The 26,778-nt window shown below is 38.9% G+C and overlaps 1 protein-coding gene across 1 annotated transcript in view; it reads left to right on the top strand.

Annotated features, from left to right (window-relative positions):
* The window catches only part of LOC150078832 (sodium-dependent noradrenaline transporter-like), a 215,339-nt gene that overhangs the window by 158,191 nt on the left and 30,370 nt on the right, over positions 1-26,778 (top strand). Inside the window, exons 10-11 of the mRNA XM_090382412.1 lie at positions 12,798-12,938; positions 20,989-21,088. Coding sequence (XP_090238538.1) covers positions 12,798-12,938; positions 20,989-21,088 — 241 coding nt within the window. The remainder of the gene's footprint in view (positions 1-12,797; positions 12,939-20,988; positions 21,089-26,778) is intronic.

Consider the following 26,778-nt stretch of genomic DNA (forward strand, 5'->3'; position numbering starts at 1 on the left):
TACAAAGAAATTTTCCTTTAGTCAAATTATACTGTGGGTGAGAGTCCATATAGATTTAAAACAGAATTAGATAAATACTATATTAGCAAGAATTAGATAAAAATATAATATTAGAGAGGCAAAAAAGAAAGCAATACTAATAATCTGATTATCAGCCGTATTTATTCATTAAGAATCTGCAGTTAAGAGAATCACTAAGTGGCAGTTATCACAGAGTACTGATGTGAGACTTACTTAAAGACAACTATTGTCAAGGGTAAAGATAAGGGCTTGGCTTTTGCTTTCATAAGGATGACTATGGTGGTCTCAGACAGTTTTTAAATTCTGTGTAGTGATGTTACCAATAGCAAATTATAAATGGGAAGCAATCAGAGAAGTAATAGTAGAAGGCACTAGACCTAAATGGATGTCAGATGAATTGATAAGACTTGTGGCAGAGAATAAAAAATGCATGGGATGCATATAAATTATTAAGTGATACTAAAACCTATGGTAGATATAAACTAGTCTGTATTCGTGTCACAAAGGAGGTTAGGCAAGCTAAGGCAGAATTCAAGAAGTCTCTGGCAAAGAAAAGCAGCAAAGACTTCTTTACTTATGTTAACAGTAGAAGCAAATGGTTTAATCATTTTGGTCCACTTGAAATTGATGGTTTAACTGTTGAGGATCCTTCACAGGTTGCTGACAATTGAATGGGCACTTTGCATCCTCGTTCATACATGAGGAATTCTTTAGGGAAGAGGATGCCAGAAGTTTATCTTATCCTAACAGGGAGCTATGATTTTGTGATAATTGAGAGGAAAGTGGAAAGATGCTGAAGCCAAACATAAAAAGAGCACTTAGTAAGGATGGATCTATCCAATTAAATTAAGGGAGGCAGCAAGGAAGGTAAGCAAATCCTTAGTCATAATTGTAGAGCATCTTTGGGTTAAGGGGAGGTCCCTATGGACAGGAAATGGACAAATGTATCCCACTTTACAAAGGGATCTCAAAAAGGTGACATGAGTAAAGATGATCATTAGCTTAACTTATGTTCCAAGGAAAATAATGGAGTTACTGGTTAAAGAAGTAATGAACAACCATCTACACATGAATGCAATTATACTGTGGTAACAACATGGATTTGTTAAGGAGCAACTGTCTGGCCAATATGATGGATACTATGATGCAGGAACAAAGGAACTGGATGCAATTCAGGTGACACTCAAGTCAAGTGGACCGAATTTCGGTCAGTCTGTGTCAGCCAAATCCTCTGCTTGCACTTTCACAATGGTGGGACTGTTAATACTCGTAGCCCTGAGAGTCTTATAATGCGGGATTTTAATTATCCAGATATTGACTGGAATTTGGGGGCTGGTCACTCACACACTAGCAAGGCTTTTGTGGATTTATTGGATGATTGTTTTCTACATCAGCATGTTCGGGAGGCAACTAGAGGGAGTAATACGCTTGATTTTATTATCAGTAGTGATTCTTCATGCATTAAGAATCTGCAGATAAATGAACCACTAGGTGGCAGTGATCAGTGTTCTGAAGTGGGAGTTACTCAAAGAGGTAACTACCATTAGGGGTAAAGGGAAGGGTTATTGCTTTCGTAAAGGCGACTACGATGGACTGAGACAGTATTTAAATTCTATACAGTGGGATCAACTGATGATGTTACCAACAGCAAATTCAAAATGGGAAGCATTCAAAGAACTTATCTTGCAAACTACTAGGCTTTACATACCAACTAAGAAATATTGTTCAAGGTTTAGGCCTAAATGGATGTTAGATGAACTAATGCGGCATATGGCAGAGAAGAAAAATGCATGGGATACATACAAATTAATACATATATATACATATAAATACAACCACCCCTGCTCAGGTAGCTAAATGAATATTTTGCATCGACATTCACACATGAGGAGTTATTCAGCGAGGGGAATGCCAGAGGTGTATTCTACTCTAGCGTAAGATAGAGAATCTTGTAATAACTGAGAGTAAAGTGGAGGAGAAATTGTTGAAGATAAACACAAGAAACGCACCTGGGGTGGATGGGATCTATCCAGTTATATTAAAGGAGACAGCAAAGGAAGTAAGCAAACCCTTAGCCATAATTATGAGAGCTTCCTTGGACTCAGGGGAGGTACCCATGGACTGGAGATGTGCAAATGTGACCCCAATTCACAAGGGAGGATCAAAGGCTGACACAAGTAATTATAGACCTGTGAGTTTAACTTCTGTTCCCGGAAAATTAATGGAGGCACTGGTTAAAGAAGCACTGCAGGATCATCTAGACAAGACTTCAGTTATAGCTCGGACACAGCATGGTTTTGTAATGGGAAGTCTTGCCTGACCAATTTGATTGGATACTATAATGCAGTCACAAAAGAACTGGATGCAGGGAATAACTTTGATATTATATAGTTGGATCTTAGAAAGGTTTTTGATACTGTTGCACATGGAAGACTGCTGCACAAATTGGAGCAGTGTGGCATTGGAGGCAAATTGCTGCTATGGATAAAGGGGTGGTTGAGGGGGAGAAGACAGAGAGTGGTAATCAATGGACACTGCTCATCGTGGACTAATGTTATTAGTGAAGTCTCTCAGGGTTCAGTATTGGGTCCTTTATTGTTCTCTGTATTTATAAATGATATTGATGATGGTATATCAAGCTTAATGTCCAAGTTTGCAGACGATTCGAAGGTTGACAGGGTTGTCAAGAACACTACTGACACTATGCTGCTGCTGCTGCTGCAACAGGATCTGGAAAGGTTGAGCAGATGGGCTGAGAGGCGGCAAATGAAGTTTAACATTGACAAATGTAAAGTACTACATATGGGAAACAGCAATCCCAGAGCAACGTATCAACTCTGTGGTACTACGCTGACAGTGGTAGAAAATGAAAGGGACCTGGGGGTGGTTGTGCAGGCAGATATGAAGTTCTCTGAGCAGTGCAGACGGGCTGCAAGAGTAGCTCATGGTGTATTGTCAATGATATATAGGAATTTTTCTAGCAGGGATAAGGAGGTGATTATTCCCATGTATAAGGCAATGGTTAGGCCACACCTAGAGTACTATATACAGGCCTGGAGGCCTCATTTCAAGAAGGATGTAGAGCTGCTGGAACGAGTACAGAGAAGGGCAACAAGATTAGTGAATGGAACAAAGGGGTGCTCTTACGAAGAAAGGCTTAAGTTTTGCGAATTACAGTGTCTGGAGACTAGGCACCAGTGAGGTGATCTGATACAGGTGCACAAAGCCTTGAATGGTTTGAGCATGCTCAATGCTGATGGGATTCTTCCTCTTGCTCAGAATAATCACCTGAGAGGGCATAAATTCAAATTGAGGAAAGACAGATGTAGGATAGATGTGCGGAAATTTGCCTTTAGCCAGCGGGTGGTTGGTAGGTGGAACAGACTTCCATCCCTTGTCGTGGAAGTTGATAGCCTAAATAAGTTTAAGGCTCAGCTGGACAGGTATTTCGAACGAACAGAGGGGTGAAGTGGAAGTGGTTTTTTTTATTTATTTATTTTACTTTATTTTTTTTTGGCTGATGCTGCATAAGCTTGCTTTCTTGCATCAAATGGCTCTACTAATGCTAATAACCTCCATGTGCAAGTCCTGAAATTTAGCACCTAGTATACTGAAGGTTACCACCCAGGTTCAAACCAATATAAGCAGGGGTTGAGGTGTGGCACCCACACCACACAGAGGAATGCTGCCCCTCTTTGTTACCAGGCAGTACTAGGTGGTTAATGACTCTCATTAACAGGTGTAGTACCATCATTGTTTTGCTTATTGGAGGTTTGAAGTGGTGGAACCCATGTTTAGTCTCTAGAACAAAGCACCAGCAATCTCCGAACTCTATCATGCAATATGATTGTCTTTTGAGGTTATGATGGGCATCATGACAAGATCCAGTCTTCCTTACATTTTGAGGGTACAGATCTAAAACAGAATTTGAAGGCCAGCCACCGGACCAAATCTTGCTTCCTCTACTCTGCCAGGTAGTGATGAAGGGAGTCAATTAGTATGTATACGAGGAGCATTGTTGAGGCCACATTGTCAAGGAGCTGGGTATATTCTTGCCTTGAGTATTCCATATCCAAAAATTTCATTACTTCGTACAACATGTCCTCTCCACCTTTTCTTGCTACTGAATATGTCATTAATTATCAAAGTAATAGAACAAACTTATCTGCAAAAAGATCTAATGCTAACGTATCTGCAATTGCAGATGATACAAAGGTTGGCAGGGTTGTTAATTAAAGTAAAGACAGTATGCTACAGCAACTGGATCTCTAAGTTGGGCAATTGGGCTGAGAAGTGACAACTGAAGTTTAACATTGTCAAATGCCAAGTACTGCATGTGGCTAGCCATAACCCAAGAGAAACATACCAACTGTGTGGTACTACATTCAGGGAAGTGGAGAGTGAAAGACCTGTGGGTAATTGTGCAGTCAGATATGAAGTTTGCTGAGCAGTGTAGACCGACTGCCAGAGCAGGTCATGGAGTCTTGTCAATGATATATAGGAATTTTGCTAGCAGGGATGAGGAGGTGATTAACCTGATGTACAAGGCAGTGGTCAGGGCACACCATGACACTGTGTACAGGTCTGGAGGCCTCATTTTAGGAAGGATCTTGAGTTGCTAGAACGAGTACAAAGAAGGGCAACAAGATTGGTGAGGGGGAACAAAGGGGGTGCTCTTACCAAGATAGGCTTAAGTTCTGCAAATTGCAGCACCTGGAGACTAGGTACATGTGAACTGATCTGATTGAGGTATAAGGCCCTGAACGGGTTGAGCAAGCTCAATGCTGATGGGATTCTTTCTCTTGCTCAGATTAAGAACCTGAGAGGGAGGGGGCATAGATTCAAATTGAGGAAAGACAGTTGCAGAATAGATGTGCAGAAATTTGCCTTTAGCCAGCGGGTAGTTGATTCCTGGAACAATTTCCATTTCTTGTTGTGGAAGTTGATAGCTTAAATACATTTGTAAATTTAAGGCTGAGCCGGTTAAGCATTTGGAGTGAATAGATAAGTGAAATGGGAGGGTTTTTTTTTTTTTTTTGGCTGATGCTGCATAAGTTTGCTTTCTTGCATCGTATGCCTCTGCTAATGCTAACGTATCTGCAAAAAGATCGAAACCTGCCAAACACTCTCGTGTTCATTTCACGGAAATACGTAGTCTCAGTTCTAATCTCAATGATGTCCATTCTGCCAAACCCCACATACTTTTTGTGACAGAATCCCAATTATTCGTTGATTCAATCACTGCTCATCTCAGTTATAATAATTATTAGTTATATGATTCCTTTTGCTTCAAAGGTGGTACTTGTGCATATGTCTGCCTGATATTCCCTGTCAGAGATTTAGTAATTTAGGACCTTTTCTTCTTGATCTTCTGTGGATTAAAATCTCTCTACCACACATTCTGTCAAATTCATCCATCACCTCTATTGTTTTTTCAACTCCACTAATCATTTGGAACTTTTTTGTTTCCTCTCTTGGAAACTTGATTTTCTCCAGTCCAATTTTCCTAGGCGATTTTAACGTTCACAACTCCAGCTGGTCGAGATGCTGAGACTTTTGCAATTACTAATGACCTTCACAGATCGTTCATTTACTTACCAGAATACCGGATAATCCTAACTACACGGCCAACAAGCTTGATCTTTTTCTTACAAACAGCCCTAAGTACACAGTAGAGGTGAGTGGTTCTCTAGACACCTCAGATCACAACTTGGTGATGGTTTATTCCAATGGAGCTTTTCTCTCGTGGTCATTCTCAGCCTCATGTTGTTTGGCATTATAAGAATGCAAAGTGGGATGATCTGTGAGATTTCTTTTCTTCTTTTCCTTGGTTGAATTACTGTTTTAAATCTGCTGATGTAAACATTTGCTCAGGTCATGTCAGCGAAATTATTTTTGTAAGGATGAAATCTTTTATTCGACACTCCACCTTAAAATCTTGTCCTTTATCTAAACCTTGGTTTTCCAATAAATGTTCTAAAGCTTTTCGACAAAAGAATGTTGTTTATTGCAATTGGCTTGTATCCAAATCTCCAGGTTCATTTTCTGCCTATACCAAAGCTTGCAACAATTGTAAAGCAGTTATTAATCAGTCAAAACTAGATTTTGAGCAGAGAACGTCCTTTTCCAAATGGCAGTCTAGCATTCTGGTCTGACCAAATGCTAGCTATTGGCCACAACTTTTGCCCATCTCTATTCCCACCTCTGTCAAAACCAGATGGGTCTATTGCCACTTCAGATAAAGACAAAGCTGGCCTGCTAGTTTTCCACTGGTATTGATGATCTTGGTAAACCACCTTCTACTATTCCCAGTACACTCCATTTAATGCTTCCTGTGGTCATTCCTTCCTGCATTAGAAGGATTTTGAGCAGTTTTGATGCCAAGAAAGTGCCAAGTCCTGATAGTATTTCTCCACTTGTTCTCAAAATCTCTCCTGAGCTTACTCCAATTCTGTGTCATTTTTTTTCATTTTCTTATTTGACAAGTGTTTTGCCTTCTGCTTGGAAATTTGCTCATATCCAGTTCCTAAAAAGGGAAACAATTCCCTCCCATCCAATTATCATCCCATTGCACTTGCTTCTACCATTTCTAAAGTAATGGAAAAATCTATTAACTCTTGGCTATCTAGATACCTTCCATCTGATTAATGATCATCAGTAAATTAGAGTTGATCCACTGATGACATAATGGCTTATGTTACCCATCTATGGACAAGTTCAGTGGAAAAGTTTGGTGAAACTAAAGCAGTTGCTCTTGACATTTCAAAGGCTTTTGATCATGTTTGACATAAGTCTTCTAAATAAGCTTCCACTTTATGGTTTGCCAACTGTTTTTTGTAATTGGGTATCCAGTTTTCTCTCTGACCACTCACTGTTGGTGCTGGTAGATGGCTTTCTGTTTTCTAACTTCTCCACTAATTCCAGTGTTCCCCAAGGTTCAGTTTTTTTTCTCCCACTCTTTTCCCTCTTGTTTATTAATGACCTTCTTCCATTGACTAGAAATCCTATCCATAGTTTTGCTGTTAACAGCATATTGCATTCCACCTTCCAGTTTGAGAAACCTTGCTCTGCACAAACAGCTTCAACTTCTTGAATATCCTGTACCAATTCCTTAAATGCTGATCTCCAGGTAATTCTCCAGTGGGGCAATGATTACTTAATTGATTTCAATCCTAAATATCAATCCTGTCTTATATCTCGCTAAAATGATTCTTCTGCTCCTATGCTTATCTTTGATGACACTCAGATTTCTAGACAAGATCACATATCTCTCTTAGAGCTTTCTAGTCTTGTTGCGTGACTGGAGGAATTTCTGAAGGCCTCTACATTCGAGGCATTTGTTTCCCAATTTCAGGAAGACATGATCACATATCTTTATTGGTGATTACCGTGACTTCTAATCTCTCTTGTGCATAAGAACAAACCCAAATATTGCTTCCTCTGCATCTAAAAAAACTGGGTTTCTCTATCAATCTTGGCATTACATTTCTTCCAAACAACTATTCACTCTGTACAAATCGCAAATCTGCCCTACCATGGAACATTGTTACCACATCTGGGACAGTGCCTCCAAAACCTGTCTCAGGCTTCTAAATTCCATTCAGAAGAGGGCAGTTGGGTTAACTAATGATTCATCCCTAACATCTCTCCACTGAAAATTACAATCTACAGAAATTCAAGTCTAATGTCAATAAGTATCTTCTTCCATCTTCTCTACCTTCAAACCTTGAACAGTACTAAGTACTCTGGGTTCTAATACCTCTTGTGCTTGGGTTTTTCATTAAAAAAAAAAAAAAAAGTTACTGCTATGGATAATGAGATGGTTGAGTGAGAGAAGACAGAGTGGTTATTAATGGACACTACTGTTTGCAGACTAATCTAATTAGTGGGGATGCAGTGCTGGGCCCATTATTGTTTTCTGTACTTATTAATAATATTGATTGAAGGTATATAGGGCTTTACTGTCTATGTTTGCAGATGATACAAAGGTTGGCAGGGTAGTTAATGACAGTAATCAAAGTAAGCTACTGCAACAAGACCTAGAAAAATTAGGAAGATGGGATGAGAAATGGCAGTTAAAGTTTAACATTCACAAACAATGTACTGCATATGGGTAGCAGTAATCCCGGATTAACGTACCAACTGTGTGGTACCACATTCAGGGTAGTGAAAAATGAAAAAGCCTTTGGGATGATTGTGTAGTCAGATATAAATTTCTCTGAACAGTGCAGACAGGCTGCTAGGATAGCTCAGGGGGTTTTGTTAATGGTATATAGGAATTTTACTAGCATTAGCATTAGTAGAGGCATTTGATGCAAGAAAGCAAGCTTATGCAGCATCAGCCAAAAAAAAAAAATAAATAAATAAAATAAAATAAATAAATAAAAAATAACCACTTCCGCTTCACCCCTCTGTTCGTTCGAAATACCTGTCCAGCTGAGCCTTAAACTTATTTAGGCTATCAACTTCCACGACAAGGGATGGAAGTCTGTTCCACCTACCAACCACCCGCTGGCTAAAGGCAAATTTCCGCACATCTATACTACATCTGTCTTTCCTCAATTTGAATTTATGCCCTCTCAGGTGATTATTCTGAGCAAGAGGAAGAATCCCATCAGCATTGAGCACGCTCAAACCATTCAAGGCTTTGTGCACCTCTATCAGATCACCTCGCTGGCGTCTAGTCTCCAGACACTGTAATTCGCAAAACTTAAGCCTTTCTTCGTAAGAGCACCCCTTTGTTCCATTCACTAATCTTGTTGCCCTTCTCTGTACTCGTTCCAGCAGCTCTACATCCTTCTTGAAATGAGGCCTCCAGGCCTGTATACAGTACTCTAGGTGTGGCCTGACCATTGCCTTATACAAGGGAATAATCACCTCCTTATCCCTGCTAGAAAAATTCCTATATATCCTTGACAATACACCATGAACTACTCTTGCAGCCCATCTGCACTGCTCAGAGAACTTCATATCTGCCTGCACAACCACCCCCAGGTCCCTTTCATTCTCTACCACTGTCAGTGTAGTACCACAGAGTTGATACGTTGCTCTGGGGTTGCTGTTTCTCATATGTAGTACTTTACATTTGTCAATGTTAAACTTCATTTGCCACCTCTCAGCCCATCTGCTCAACCTTTCCAGATCCTGTTGCAGTAGCATAGTGTCAGTAGTGTCCTTGACAACCCTGCCAACCTTCGTATCGTCTGCAAACTTGGACATTAAGCTTGATATACCATCATCAATATCATTTATAAATACAGAAAACAATAAAGGACCCAATACTGAACCCTGAGGGACTCCACTAATAACATTAGTCCACGATGAGCAGTCCATTGATTACCACTCTCTGTCTTCTCCCCCTCAACCACCCCTTTATCCATAGCAGCAATTTGCCTCCAATGCCACACTGCTCCAATTTGTGCAGCAGTCTTCCATGTGCAACAGTATCAAAAGCCTTTCTAAGATCCAACTATATAATATCAAAGTTATTCCCTGCATCCATTTCTTTTGTGACTGCATCATAGTATCCAATCAAATTGGTCAGGCAAGACTTCCCCTTAACAAAACCACGCTGTGTCCGAGCTATAACTGAAGTCTTGTCTAGATGATCCTGCAGTGCTTCTTTAACCAGTGCCTCCATTAATTTTCCGGGAACAGAAGTTAAACTCACAGGTCTATAATTACTTGTGTCAGCCTTTGATCCTCCCTTGTGAATTGGGGTCACATTTGCACATCTCCAGTCCATGGGTACCTCCCCTGAGTCCAAGGAAGCTCTCATAATTATGGCTAAGGCTTTGCTTACTTCCTTTGCTGCCTCCTTTAATATAACTGGATAGATCCCATCCACCCCAGGTGTGTTTCTTGTGTTTATCTTCAACAATTTCTCCTCCACTTTACTCTCAGTTATTACAAGATTCTCTAGCTTACTGCTAGAGTTGAATACACCTCTGGCATTCCCCTCGCTGAATAACTCCTCATGCGTGAATGTTGATGCAAAATATTCATTTAGTTTGTTAGCTACCTGAGCAGGGTCATCAACAGTTGACCCATCGATATCAAGTGGACCGATCTGATTCATCCCCTTCCTTCTAGAGTTTACATAAGTAAAGAACTCTTTGCTGTTTTTCTTCGCATCGCTTGCCAAGGATCTCTCGTAATCTGCCTTCGCCTGCCTAACCTCCTTTGTAACTTGGTTACAGATCAACTTGTATCTATCGTAGGCTTCTGTGTCACGTGTTAATTTGTATGTATCCCATGCATTTTTCTTCTCTGCCATATGCCTCGTTAGTTCATCTGACATCCATTTAGGCCTAAACCTTGAACAATATTTCTTAGTTGGTATGTAAAGCCTAGTAGCTTCCAAGATAAGTTCTTTGAATGCTTCCCATTTTGAATTTGCTGTTGGTAACATCATCAGTTGATCCCACTGTATAGAATTTAAATACAGTCTCAGTCCATCGTAGTCGCCTTTACGAAAGCAATACCCCTTCCCTTTACCCCTAATGGTAGTTACCCCCAATGGTAGTTATTTTGCTTTATAGCAGGGATAAGGAGGTGAATACCTGATTGTACCCAGGCTGCCACAAGTGTATAGGTGAGGTAGGCATCACCTATGGATGGCAGTTCAGGAGAGCGGCAAAATATTTTTTAACATTGCTTCGTGATTGGCTAACATTTATCAGTATTCAACATTTAGGGCAGCAAACTTAAGGATGTAGGTCTGCTGGAATGGGTGAAGAGAAGGGCAATGAGATTGGTAAGGGGAACAAAGGGGTGTTCTTACAAGCAGCAAGGCTTCAGTTCTGCACGTTGCAGCATCTGGAGACTAGGCACCTGCAAGATGATCTGATTAAGGTTCAAATTGAACAAGCATCAATGCTGATGGGGTTCTCTCTCTTGCTCAGACCATACTCATGAGGAGCCATAAATTCAAATTGAGGAAAGCTGGTTGAAGGATAGATTGTGCTGAAGTTTTCCTTCAGCCAGTGGGGAGTTGACTGTTGGAAAACGTCCATCTGTTGTTGTTGAAGTGGATAGTTTTTAGTAAATTCAAGGAAGTACTAGACAAACTATTGGAGGGAATGGACAGGTGATTTGGTTTTTTTTGTTTTTTTTTTTCTTTTGCCAATGTTTTATAAGTTTGATTTTTTGTATCATTTGTTGAGATCTGAGATTTTACTTGTTTCTGGAAACTTATGTTTTTGTAAAACTTGATTAAATAGCATCATATTTAATATAAGTTATATTTTGCTTTATATTATTTAGTGTCATTTTTAAAAGGATGTTTGGTTCTTTCCCTGACTTCTATTTTTCGGCCAGATAAGAATCCCCACTTGCTGTGTTAAAGCTCTAAAACGAATTATTAAAACAAAAGCATACGAAGCTTGACTGTTTAGATATTAGCAAAATTGACTGTTTATTTTGCAGAAAAATTTTGTCAATTGTTTCCAGTAATGGTGAACAGACTGAAATGGGGTGGAAGTCAGTCAGGCTAGTGGAATTAGAACACTCTGGGATAGGTTTTCAAAATTTCAAATTGTTGTTTCAAATTGGGATTTTAGGTACATCTTAACTTTGAAATTTTTTGTTTTAGAGCCACACACATATAGGTATGATATGTAATGATGCAATATGGACTACATTACTGATGCACCTAAAACCCCAGTTTGAAACCACCACAATTTGCAAATTCTATAGCATATTACCTATTCCAAAGTGTTCTAATTCCACCAGCCTGACTGATTTCCACCCTGTTTGTCTGTTCACCATTACTTGAAACATTTGACAGAATTTTGCTGCAAAATCTATTGAGTGATATTTTTTCATCTAGACTTCAATCAGTCCATTATGGTATCTCTCAACATTCTATAGAAGATAGCTTAACCCATCTAGTTTCTATTGTATATAAAGCCTGACAGCAAAAGCAAAACCTTAATTGTGTTTTCTGAGATATCTGATGCACTTGATACTGTACACGTTTTATCCTTGCCTCAAACGTATTTCATCTCTGATCACCCTTTAATTTCTTCAAACAACAGTTACTAACAGAGAGGCAGTTGATGTTTTTCACAGACTCATCCACTGTTATGAAAATAGTTAGTCTGGGCCTTCCACATGGCCAAGTGTTGTCAGCCTCTTGCTGTTGTTCATTATTCTGTATTAGTTTTTTTTTTTTGCTAGAACTCAAATTTCTGCTCATATGCTAATGATACCCATTAATTAACTGAATGTACTCTAGCCACCAAAACTGAATTTAGTAACTTCATAGAATATATTGCTCATTTTGGCTCTGTGATTAATCTCAATAAAACTAAATATATGAATTTTACCCTTCCCTCCCATCTTACCCCTCTACATTATCATTTTTTTTCAGTCTGCATTTATTCCTGTTTCACATGTTTAAATTCCTTGGAGTTTATTTAGATGCAAAGATGCAGTTTTCTACAGATTTGTAATTTTGCTATCAGTAGGAAAACTACAAATTCTGTCCTACTACAACAAAATTCACAAGGGAGGAATCCACATTCCCTTTAACAATTATGCATGCATTTTAAGCCAGCCTGAATTGTTGGTGGTGTCAGAGGTGGCTCTTGACATTTGTTTACTGTTACTGCTGTAAAACACCTTGGGGATTATGTTGATTAGTTTATTTTAATATGAGATGTATCTATGGGCATGAGCAGCACACTGGTAAATAGATCTAAGTAGTAAATAGAATTTTAGATAAATTACAAAGGTTTTAAATTAAACATAATTTAACTTAAATTTCAATTTAGATGGGTGGACTGGAAGCAGTAATAACAGGCCTCTTAGATGAATTTAGAGTTTATTTCAACAGATGTCGTTTCAGTCGAGAAATCTTCACAGCCTTGGTTCTTGCAACCTCCTTTTCTGTTTCTTTGGTAAATGTAACTAGGGTGAGTAAAGATTACTAGCCATTTCCTTAACTGTACTCAACCATTTTCAATAGTATTTTTGTTTAATTTGTACTCCAAGCTCTTTTCAAGACAACTCTTGTACATCAAAAATGTGTGTTTTTAGATTCAAGCATGTTTAATACAGAATGGCAGACTTTCAACATCTTTTATAATATGCTGCAACCCCATAAAACAGTTCTATGCATCAATAAAATTGTATTCCTGTAACTGGAGATATATTCAACTGTACTATTAGCATGACACTGAATTTTTGCATGACACCGAATGCTACTGTCTTTCTTTTTTTAATTTTTTTATTAAAAGACCACAGAACTTATTGTGTGATCTAAGCTTTTAATATCTGCCTGTGTATGAATTTTAGGTGTCGATTAAGGGAGGTTCAAATAACATTGCATTTATAATGATTTAAATAACATGGGGGAAATATAAACACAATTGCATATAATCAAAAGTGAGCAGGTTGTTGCATCTTTTGAAACTTTTCCCATTTGTATTAATAGTAGTACTGACTTTCTTCATAACATGTTTACCTATTTAAGGTTGGCTATGTTTAGAAATTCCTGGCTTCACACTTCTCTTTTCTGGTGTTAAAAAAAAAAAAAAAAAAAATTCCAAAAAAAAGGTACTCCACTTTTTTTGAGTACCTTTTTTTTGGTAATCATCTCTCTTCCATTCTTTTTAAATGTTCAAATTAGAATAGTACTTTATTTTTAATTCTGCACTAAGTCCTTGATTTCTAGTTGTCTTAAAATCGCTTCATTTATAACCATATATATATATATATATATATATATATATATTTTTTTTTTTTTTTTTTTTCCCTGACAACTATTCCAATAATCTATTTTCATAGGATTTTTGACTTTCAAATCTTGGTTACTGTTAGTGTTTACATCCATAAGTATTATACTTCAATATTAAATAAAATATTCTGTCAGATTAGATTAGGTATGATAAATAGATTATTATCATACTTAATGATATACACTGTGCTGCCACTTTATTATGTACACCCCCGATGTGCACACAAATGGTTTATCCCACAATGTTGCAAGTCACATGACCACAGTTGTGGATATAAATGCAGCAGAACAACCTTTCTAGTATCAGTTAAGCATACAAACCATAGCAAGAATGGGGAAAAGGAGTGATCTAATGGACTTCGAACGTGACATGGTAGTATGTGCAATATGTGCTGGTCTTTTCACACACACCACAGCTTCAAGGGTGTATCGAGAATGATGCAACAAACAGAAAACATCCTCTCAGCGGCACTCCTGTGGAAGAAAATCGCTTGTTGATGAGAGAGGTCAGAGGAGGCTGGCTAGAATTGTGCAAGCAAACAGATGGGCCACAACGTCGCACATCATGTCAGATTACAACCTGGGTGCACAGAACAAAATATCACAATGGACCACTAGTTGCACTTTGTTGCGAATGGGCTACAACAGCCGATGGCCACATCGCGTACCTTTGTTATCAATGAAGAACAAGAGAGCATGCCTCCTGTGGGCACAGCAACACCAGCACTGGACTATTGAGGATTGGAAAACAGTTGGTTGGTTGGTCTGACGAGTCAAAGTTCCTGGTGCATCGTGTTGATGGAAGGCTCAGAATTTGGTGAAAATAACATGCATCCATGGACCCGTCATGTCTGATGACTACTGTGCAAGGTGGTGGGGCAGTGTTATGGTGTGGGGAATGTTTTCTTGGCACATGTTGGGTCCATTGATACCCATAGATTCATGTCTGAATGCCACATCGTACTTAAAAATCGTTGCTGACCAAGTGCATCCGTTCATGTTGACAGTTTATCCTCAGTCAGATGGTTACTTCCAGCAGGATAATGCACTGGTGCACAAAGCCCAAATTACTATGGAATGTGGTTAAAAAGGCCTATGCACTCCGGATTCATATTGGTAAAATAAAATTACAGCTTTCTCAGAGCGAATTGTAACAGGTTTAATAATATATATAGAAACATAAACATACAAAGCTTTCGGTTGGTTAGACAATCTTCTTCAGTTGAAACAAAACATAAAATGGAGGCGTGTACTGCCAATCTGGTACGTGAAGCACGTGGCTAATTGTTTGAGGTTGAAGTCTGTGGCTGTGATGTATGTGGACGTGGCCAGCGCTTGTCAATGGACAGGACTATTGCTTCGGTGATAGGGTGGACTTGACAACCACTGTTCCTGTTCATTGAGGTATTGGAGCATTTGATGTTTAACGATTCCAACCAGGCGCGGTGCAGATAATGGCGGGACTTATCCACAATCACGACATCGCAGTGTTAGTCAATGTCGTGGTGGGTTGCCCAGACGTGCTCAGCAATAGCTGAGTGCTCCACATCCGCCAAACGGATCGCCCTCTTGTGTTCGGAAAGTCGTTTTACGAGCCGCCTTCCGGTTTCCCTGAAGTAGCAGCTAGTGCAGTCACGGCAAGAGATGCGGTAGACCAACCCACTCTGCAGTAGGGTGGGGACAGGTGTTTTTACGTTGGAAATGAGGGATCGTAGTTTTATCCCTGGGAGTTGGAGGCACTTTATCCCATGCAATTTTAAAATCCTACAGACCTGTTGTGATATGTTTGGGTAGTATGGGATAAAGGCGTTCGTGGTTGAGTCACCACTTTGGATGTTTCTGTTGGTCGCTACGTGGTTGCGTGCCTGTAGGTCACACCTGTCAAGGGTATTGATGGGATAGCCACACCTCGCAAGGTCCGCTTTGACTCTAGCGATCTCTGTGCGCCTCTCACTTACAGAGCTAGAGTGTGTCCAGGTGCGAGTCAGCAAGGTTCGCACAGTGGCAAGAAGATGACTACGTGCGTGTGCTGACCAGAAGTTGGTAAATTGGCCAGCACACATAGGTTTACGATAGACTGTCGTCTTCAAGCATGTCTTTATTGCATGGGATAAAGTGTCTCCAACACCCAGGGAGAAAACTACGATCCCTCATTTCCAACGTAAAAACACCTGTCCCCACCCTACTGCAGAGCGGGTTGGTCTACCGCATCTCTTGCCGTGACTGCACTAGCTGCTACTTCGGGGAAACTGGAAGGCGGCTCGAAAAACGACTTTCCGAACACAAGAGGGCGATCCGTTTGGCGGATGTGGAGCATTCAGCTATTGCTGAGCATGTCTGGGCAACCCACCACGACATTGACCCACATCGCGATGTCGTGATTGTGGATAATTCCCACCATTATCTGCGCCGCGCCTGGTTTTTTGTTTTTGTTTTTGTTATTTGGTTTTTAGGAGCATTAGCAACTGAGGCCATATTGCTCCGGGACATGCGGTGGTCATTGCTTGACCTTTCCGCATCCTCCGTATTTGGTGGCGACGGGCTCGAACCCCGGTCTAATCAAGAAGCGTGTGCTACCACTGCTGCTCCTGCCCACCTGGCTACAGAGGCGCCCCGCGCCTGGTTGGAATCGTTAAACATCAAATGCTCCAATACCTCAATGAACAGGAACAGTGGTTGTCAAGTCCACCCTCTCACCAAAGCAATAGTCCTGTCCATTGACAAGTGCTGGCCACGTCCGCATACGTCACAGCCACAGACTTCAACCTCAAACAATTAGCCACGCGCTTCACGTACCAGATTGGCAGTACACGCCTCCATTTTATGTTTTGTTTCAACTGAAGAAGATTGTCTAACCAACCGAAAGCTTTGTATGTTTATATGTTTCTATATATATAATTAAACCTGTTACAATTCGCTCTGAGAAAGCCTTAATTTTATTTTACCAATACTATGGAATGGTTCCAGGAACATGACAATGACTTTTCTTTGCTGCAGTGGCCCGTTTAGTCCTGGGATCGCAGTCCTATTGAACATCTTTGGGATGAGCTGGAAAGGGCTGTTTGCTTTAGGCCTACACCTCCGTTGAATCTCAAGGAACTACGTGACACACTTATGTCTGCATGGTACTCCATTCCTGCACGTTTTCAGCATCTTGTTAAATCCATGCCTAGATGAATTCAGGCTGTTTTGAAGGCTAAAGGAGGCTCAACACTCTACTAGATAGGTGTATCTAATAAAGTGGCAGCACAGTGTAGTTTAGGGCTAAAGCCTCAGGTTATATAAAGAGTTTAACTAATGTACAAGTTAGTGCAATTGCATCATTTCAGTACATAGTCAACTATTTAAATAGTTTTAAATTGGCATCATTAAGTATATCTCATATTGTGAATACCTTCACACCAAGTTTCCATGGTATTGCACTACCTCGAATAAGTAACATTTCACCATGGGAGAAGACTACTATTACTTATTCTCAGCAGATACCATCACCCATATGGCACAGTTTTGGAGCTTATTGGCTCTTCATCAGTGGGTGGACAGGTACCCTGGCGTTGCAATGATGACAATCCAGTTGCAAAGTATAAATCCACAATATGAGAGATTATTATTAATATTAGCCATATGGTACAAGGAACCCGAGGCTTATGCTGCACTAGGCAAAAAAAATTCTGAATGAGAGAGAGAGAGAGAGAGAGAGAGAGAGAGAGAGAGAGAGAGACGGGAATCACCAAGAAAGAGAAGAATGATGATATCCAGCTCAGGACCCTGGGTGTGCCAAGCCCACACTCACCAGGTGTGAGATGCCTGATGGTGTGGAGTAATTTAGATTACGATATAGTTTAGGGCTAAAGTGCCATGGTATTGCACTACCTAGAATAAGTAACACTTCACCATGGGAAAAGACTATTGTTACTTATTCTTGCGGATACCATTACCCATATGGCACCATTTCAGAGCTTATTGGCTCTTCATTGGCAACTCTTGAAAGTATTCACATGAGACATACTTAATGATGCAAATTTATAACTATTTAAGTAGTAGTAGTAGTGGCATGTGATGCAAGAAAGCAAGTGTATGAACTTATGCAGCATCAGCCAAAAAAAAAAAAAAAAAAAAATCACGCCATTCCCTCCAAATGCCTGTCCAGTTCCTCCTTAAATTTATTTAACCTATCAACTTCCACAACAACAGATGGAAGTTTGTTCCAGCAATTAACTACCTGCTGGCTAAAGGCAAATTTCCACACATCTATTCTACATCTGTCTTTTCTTAATTTGAATTTATGCTCCCTTAGGTTCGTAATCTGAACAGGTGGAAGGATCCCATCAGAATTCAGTGTGCTTCAACCCATTCAAAGCCTTATACACCTCAATCAGATCATTGCGCAGGTGCTTAGTCTCCAGCCACTGCAATTTACAGAACTTAAGCCTTTCTTGGTAAGAGGATCCCTTCATTCCCCTCAACAATCTTGTTGCCCTTCTCTGTACACGCTCAAGCAAATCTACATGCTTCCTAAAATGAGGCCTCCAGACCTGTATGCAGTACTCAAGGCATGGCTTGACCATTGCCACAGAGGGACAATCACCTCCTTTTCCCTGCTAGCAAAATTCCTATATATCATTGAAAAACCCCTTGACCTGCCCTGGCAGCCTGTCTGCATTGCTCAGAAAACTTCGTATCTGACTGCGCAATTACTCCCAGGTCTTTCATTTTCTACCACCTTATGTGTAGTACCACACAGTTGGTACATTTCTCTGGGGTTACTTCTACCCATATGCAGTACTTTGCATTTGTCAAGGTTAAACTTCAGTTGCCACTTCTTAGCCCATCTGCCCAAATTTTCTAGATCCTATTGCAGTAGCACACTGCCATTACTGTCATTAACAACCCTGCCAACTTTGTATCATCTGAAAACTTCGACACTAAGCCTGATATACCTTCATCAATATCATTGATAAATATACAAAACAACAGTGGACCCAACACCAAACCCTGTGGGACTCAACTAATAACATTTATTCCATGAAGAGCAGCACCCATTGATTACCACCTTCTCCCACTCAACCATCCTTTTATCCATTGTAGCAACTTACCCTTAATACCATTCTGCTCCAATTTGTACAATAGTCTTCCATTCGCAACTGTGTCAAAAGCTTTCCTGAAATCCAAATATATGATATCAAAATTATTTTTCGCATCCAGTTCTTTTGTAACCACATCATAATATCCTATCAAATTTGTCAGACAAGATTTTCCCTTAACAAACCCATGCTGTGTCTGAATTATTGCTGCAGTCTTGTCTATGGCTATGTTCTGAAATGATGCAATTGCACTAACTTGTACATTAGTTAAACTCTTTACATAATCTTTAAGCTTTAGTCCTAAACTATATCATAATCTAAATTACTCCATACCATCATGCATCTCTCATATTATGGATTTATACTTCACAAGTGGGTTATCATTGCAACACCAGGGTACCTGCCCACCCACTGATCAAGAGCCAATAAGCTCCGAAACAGTGCCGTATGGATGATGGTATCTGCTGAGAATAAGTAACAATAGTCTCCTAATGTGGAGTGTTACTTATTCGAGGTAGTGCAATACCATGGCAACTCATGAAGGTATTCACAATATGAGATATACTTAATGATTCCAATTTATAACTATTTAAGTAGTTGGCTATGTATAAGTTAGTGCAATTGCATCATTTCAGTACATAGCCAACTACTTAAATAGTTATAAATTGGAATCATTAAGTATATCTCATTAAGTATATTAATTAAGTTATCATACCTAACTTAATTAATATAAAGGATATGTATACTGAATCTCCCCCTCCAATTATATTTCAGATAATAACAGATGCACTTTGAATATTCCAGTAACTATCTTCATCAAAAAAATATTTTTGACTATGTAGTAAGAAATATATTTAAATATGAAGTGTATGTCGTGTTATCTTGTCATATAATGGTTTCAGATGTAACATGATTGTGTATAAAAATAAAATGATGTATTGCAGTGGTGAATCTATAAATTTTGCCCGTCTTGTCAGATTGCTAAGCAGCTCCCATGTGAACTTTAGTTCTCATATCAAACTAGTGGTCATCCCCCAACCTCCCATGGTAGTTTCACCACTGAGTTTATGGCATTTATTATCTGTAGCCAAGTGGTCAGGAGTGAGAGTGCAGTAGTACACACTCTTTGAGTAGACTGGGGTTCAAGCCCCTGACTGTGCTAAATACGGTCGATCTCCCAACCCATACTGGCAGATTATGGTCCATTTGCCTCAACATGAATTGTTGAGGAGGCTTCCATCCTGCAGGTGGGTTGATAATGGCTGCAGTTTACCTTTATTTCATAGCAGAAATTGACAAAAGTAAATATCCATAACATTCAGAGGAAAACCAGCTGTTCAGTGGATTCAGTTATTTTTGGCTATATTGAGGTTGCACTGGGGGTTATAATTTTTGAAAATTACCAGTTGCACAGTTTGAACTCTATCTTTACAGGAGGTACTTTCATGGGGACTTCTTACACCGACTGTTTTAGATGGTCTCTGATGAGTATTTTCTCCAAGCCTCTGATTTTTCATCCAGCAAAAATAAAGCAAGCTGACCATAGAATGCATGCAAATTAGAGATCTGATTTCTTATACACACACACACACACAGGCCATATATGCAGTATATATATTTTTTGATACAAATCTTGACCTTAGTTGCCTCATTGCAAACTCAAGAAACAAACACAAAAATTACCCATCACTTATGTAGCAAAATATACCAGTTTTTGACAGTAATAATTGTTATCATGAAAAGGAACTTCTCATCCTTTTGCACCTAATGGCAACATATATATACATAACTCTGCTGTTTAATTTGCCTTATTCATGTATGTATTTATGTAGAAACAGGTTGAGATGTCCACTCAAACTGAATAAATATATTCAGTAAAGACTTAATAATTTGCAGCTCCACTAAAATTATTATAATACTTTTTGTTTAAAGGACATAAGGAGATAATTACTTGGGAAAATAATTTTCTGTAAAAGCATCTTTAATCTTGAATGTTGATATAAGCAATAAGATATCATAATACCAAGGTTCTACATTATTTGGTATAAATAGTTTAAAAGGGTATTATGAAACTTATTCATGAAAACCAAAAATTTTTTTTTTTTTTTTTTTTCACATTTCAGCATTTTTCTCATTCCTTAGGGAGGAGGCTATATGATGTACTGGTTTGACACATATTCTGCAGGGATTTCATTATTATGTGCAGCTCTTTTTGAAGCTGTTGGAATAGCTTGGATATATGGTAAGCTATTCTTTTTTACATTATTATGTTTATTCCACAGAGGAGATATAAATGCAAAAATGTGTTCATTTCAGATGCACAACTTAGGATTCCCTCCTCCTAGAAAATTTTTAAAACATCTTTCTGCACACAGTGCTTTCAAGGACACGTAACAGTATACTTTGCATTTTTATTATGTAACTAGTGATTTCTTTATTTCCCTTATAGATGTAATTGTATTTGATAAGCTAGGACTTTTTTTCTGAAATATATATATATTTATTTTAATGTGAAATTTAACAATCTGTTCTAAAAAAATTAAATGCACAATTAAAAATAAAAAAAATAATAAAAAATTCAATTAGAGAATTTTAACTTGTCTAGATTTGGTTTCCTTATTAAGTAATATAATTTAACAGTTCATGTTTATGCAGATTGGAATTTAGAGATAGATATGAAATTTTTGTTTATTCGGTCAATTCAGCATCTTCTGTGACAGGGTTTTGTCATTTGATTGGAAAGGTCTCAGTTCATACTGGAGAAACTCCTAAAGGCCTATTCAATTGAGGAATAGGGCTTTAAGAGCCTTAAAAACTTGGTTTGAAGTTAGATATGATGATACATGGACAGTCACAAGTGTTCTGTTGTTTGTTTGTTTGTTATTTGGTTTTTAGGAGCATTAGCAACTAAGGCCATATTGCTCCGGGGATATGCAGTAGTCATTCCCTGACCTTTCCGTATTTGGTGGGCACGGGCTCGAACCCCGGTCTAATCAAGGAGCGTGTGCTACGCACTGCTACCCCTGGCTACGGAGGCACCACAAGTGTTCTGGAATAGTACATAGGATTATACTAAGTTTAGCAGTTTGATTTCATACAGTTGTGAATTGTCACTTTGGAATTTTTACTTTAGATCAAAAGTTATCCAAGGTGTCCCCAGACCTCCAAAACTAAAACACTGTGTGAATAGGATACTTGATACAAACCCAAATCCACTTCTGAGTAATGGGGATATTTTCAAGTTTTTATTTAACAACTGGAAAATATGTGCACTGCGGTAGATGGCAGCATAATTGCGAAACTGTAGGTAAACAAAATGGAATTTACCAAACCTGATGTGGTACAGTGAATACTTTGATCCAATAAGCTTTGGTCTGCCACTGCTGTTATGTAAGTTTTGAATGCAGTTTAAAAAGAAGCCACCAAGTAGACCTGCAGTTCTGCAGTGGTCCAAAAAATTCATAAAGGGTTCCTATTTGTGCAGTCATCCCAGCTGAGATGGTGGTTGAACAAAAGTCAGGGAGGGCTGGTTTGAAAAAAGTTTTACATGAAGCCCAGAGAAATTCATACAGTGTTGTCAGTCATGAGTTTAACATGTCAAGGTCAACAGTGTGTAACATATTACATTGCCATCTGAGGATGAAACTATACAAATTACAGCTCTTACATAAACTGTTAATTGACCATGGTTTTGGCTCTTGACAAACCCCAGAAGGTGGAATTTGTTTGGAAAATGTTTCAGCTTATGGAAGATGGTGACAACTGCTTGAAATAAATCATCTTTAGCAATGAGTGCACTTCCCACATCAGTGAAAGCACACTTTTCACACCAAACAAAATATGAAAATATGGGGCATTAGTCCTTTACTCTCTGGGCATTCGTGAAAGACTAGGTATATGTTTCACATATACCTAGGACATACAGAAAGCGTTTGATGCTATAAAGAGAGAGAAAGTATGGGAGGTTTAAGAAACTTGGGGATAGAGGAACATCTTGTGGAAAGAATTGAAAATATGTACACCAATACAGTGAGCAAAGTAAGAACAGTGATGGAGTTGATGGAGAGCTTCAAAATAACATCAGGTTTGAGGCAAGGAGGCATCCTGTCACCACTACTGTTTATAGCTATCATGATTTGCAATGTAAAGTGGTGGAACAACTTGACCTCTGCATATGGGGAGAGAGAAGGGAACAAGTGCAATGGAAAGTTGATATATGGGTTGGTATGGCCAATGAATTTGGACTGATTTTCAGTCAGGAGAAGAGTGAAGTAATGGTGGCAAGCCTGACAGATACATTACAATGGTAGGGAAAGAGCTGAAAATGGTTAACAACTTCAAGTATCTAGGAAGCACCATTATAAAGACTGTTGTGATAGACGAAGAAATAAGTAGAAGGATACAAGTGAGCAGGAATTTAGGACAGGAATGTACCACTGAAGTGTAAGGAGATATATATATATCAGGCCTATTACATACCAATTCTGACATATTCACCTGAAACTTGGACTATGAGGAAAAAGGATGAAAGCAGAATTCAGGGGGCAAAAATGAGATTTTTGAGGAGCATAGCTGGAAAGACAAGATGTGACAAAATCAGGAATGATGTGATTAGGGAGAGAATTCGGGTTGAAAAACTCCAGAATAGGATTGATAGGTCCTGTTCAAAATGGTTTGGAGATGTCAAGAGGATGAACGAGAGGTGTTTGCCAAGAAGAATGTTTGATTTACAATTAAGGGACAAAAGACCAAGGGGGAGACCAAGAATGAGGTTGCAGGACACGATAAAGACTGATGTCATTAAGAGAGGAGGAAACAGGAGTGAAATCGATGGCAGAGAGAAGTACATGGACAGGACTTGGTGGTAGGCTTCATATGTTGACGGTGCCTCTGTAGCCAGATGGGCAGGAGCAGCAATGCGTAGTATGCATCTTGATCACACCTGGGTTAGAGCCCATGACCACCAAATACGGAGGATGCGGAAAGGTCAAGAAATGACCACAGCATATCCCTGGAGCAATATGGCCTTAGTTGCTAATGCTCTTAAAAACCAAATAACAACAACAACATTATACGTTGACCCATGGAATAGCGGGATGATGATGAGTAAAAGCTAGGTTCAGCCTGAATTTTAATTTCATAGTAGAGGATCTTTGATAGAGTACCTGGTCATTTTTGTAAGTGGTTATTTATATATGTAATATTTTAATTTAATTTCTGAAATATTTTTATTTTAATTTACTGTAATTTATGTAACTTATTCTGCAAAATTAATCTTGGATAACTGTTGTTAATATGATAGCCCCAAAGAGTACCATGATACAAGACAGCATGACTAAGATTGAAAATGCTGTAGCAATTCTCTTCCAAGTCAGATCTTTAAAGCTTGCACAAGATGTGTTATTTATTCCAAGTTGACTCTTGTAGGTACTCATAATGTTTTGATTAAATGCAGGGAGTGTGATGATCTGGAATTAAACTTTTTGCATTGAATAGATATTGGGTCACTGGGAAAGAGTTGATGGCTTGATCGTGGATTTAGCAGAAATTCAGTGTCTAGTTATATATCAGGGAATGTACTACTGATTCAGGCTCCAGACATGACTTGTCATGAACAGATTGTTGTTTGGCAGGAGACAGTTCTATTATGGGATTAAATTATGAAGGACAAATGAGAATATATTTTACAATAAAGATTGGTGGAATAATAGAACCAGGCTGTAATACTAGAGGTTCATAACAATGATGTGAGTCTTGATTAATTTGAAGACTGTCTGTGGAGAGATTTTTATTGGTGTGGCCTGCTCTGTTGCCATTGCCACTGAAGTGGCCTTAAGGGTTCACAAAAACTGTTTGTGGGGTTGGCTGACTGGTGTGGATCAACTTGATTCTCCTCGGGGGGTCTGGCTAAGAGGCTTCCAGAGTTTGAGGGTAAACTGTGTGACCTCGAAGGCCCAGGGACGAGCATTCATTTTTTATGTAAAAAGATGTGGCAAAACTAATGTTATTTGCTTAGCTAATAATTTATCAAAGAATTTATCAGGATAGTGAATAACTGAGCAAATACAAAATTTAAAATGTTTGTGTAATGTTAGAGTTATCGTCAATAAAAACGGATGAATCTGCCGATCCTGGTATAATAGGGCCATTTGAGACCTGGTGTCAACATTTGTATAGGAAGGATAAGCAGGTTTGGGGGGGTGGGTGTTTTTGATCAAAACCTGCCTTATGTGGTAAGATGATGCCTTGGTTTAGAACAGTCTCAGGAGAACCTTGAATCTGTGTGGTGGAAGATAACCCCAGGGGGCTCACATCTGGTGAGTATGGGCTTGGCACACCCAGGGTCCTGAGCTGGATATCATCATTCTTCTCTCTTTTGAATGATTCTCTCTCTCTCTCTCTCTCTCTCTCTCTCTCTCTCTCTCTCTCTCAGGGTACTAACTTTTTTTTTTTTTTTGGCTGGTGCAGCATAAGCCTCAGGCTTCCTTGCACCATATGGCTAATAATAATAATATCAAAATTGTGAGTGTGTGTGTGTACTACAGAAAGCATCATAGTGATAAGTACAATAAGAATGAGCAAGTATGTCTGACTACCATGTTAGGGGAGAGTAACTTACTATTCACTGATTAGAAATCTTATAGTAGCAACTTTATCTGTGGGGTAAATTTTTGAATAAAATTTGTTTACGTATATCAATTATGAAGGGTACAGGGGGCATGAATAGCCTTGATCAGATCACTATCAGCAGTGGGGCAGGAATGGGCAAGCTTCCCTGGAGCCAGAATCACGTAAAGGGACCCAGCACAGTGCCACATCAGTGTCACTGATTAGAAATCTTATAGTAGCAACTTGATCTGTGGGGTAAATTTTTGAATAAAATTTGTTTATGTATATCAATTATGAAGGGTACAGGGGGCATGAATATTCTTGATCTGATCACCATCAGCAGTTGGGCAGGAATGGGCAAGCTTCCCTGGAGCCAGACATCACATAAAGAGACCCAGCATAGTGCCACATTTAGAAAAGAACAGTTGGAGGGGAATGGCAGACCCGATGAGACTGTTTGCGCCAGGGTCCATTCTGGCTGTCAACACTGCAGATCATCAGTGATCCTAACTGTGTAGATTATTGTGGCCTATAGAGTTTATTGGAATCTATTAATTGTGCTGAAATATACAAAAAGAAAAGTACAGTTACATTATAGGAAATTTTCAAGGCACTCATCCCATTTAGGAAGTACCACATAAGAGGATGTCAAGAGGGGTGAAAAGGGATTTAGCAAACTTGATAAAACAGAGGGCAGAATGGGACAGTTTTTTTTTTTTTTTTTTTTTAATTGGAAAACTGACTCTGGGGCATACATTATCTACAGGCACTCCCACCAGAGGGTTAAATATTAACTTTTTATTCTGACCTAACTGTCCATTATTAAAGTAAAATTATTCCAATAAGATTCATATAAGGGTATATGAATTTTACAAGTATGTATTCAGATAAGTGTGCACATATAGTAGCATTAGTATGTTTATTATCTAAAGGTTGTGAGTAAGTTAATGATATAAAAAGTAAATTAAGTTGAGGTGGGGTGGGGTGTTAAGCCAATGTTTTGAAGGACAATTTGTCTTCTTTTGATTAGAAAAGAAATAAGATTAGAAAAGTAATAAAAGTTGAAAAATTATATAAACATCTAGAAATATATTTGTGTACAATTTTTATATTGTAAAATATTATTCCACCCCCCTTACAAAGTTTCTCCACTCTCTATCACATAAGGCACTTAGCTTCTGCTGCAGTTAACTTGTGAGCCCTTGTGAACTGTAGATTTGAACTACAAAAGCTTTGTCTCTGCATACTAAAATTTTACAAATCCCTGTTCTTTTTATGCAGATGTGAATCACATCTGCATAAAACGTTCAGTCTAGTCTTTTT

The sequence above is a fragment of the Mastigoproctus giganteus genome, chromosome 10 (assembly GCF_048544385.1).
Source record: "Mastigoproctus giganteus isolate SK-2022 chromosome 10, ASM4854438v1, whole genome shotgun sequence".
Classification (NCBI taxonomy): domain Eukaryota; kingdom Metazoa; phylum Arthropoda; class Arachnida; order Uropygi; family Thelyphonidae; genus Mastigoproctus; species Mastigoproctus giganteus.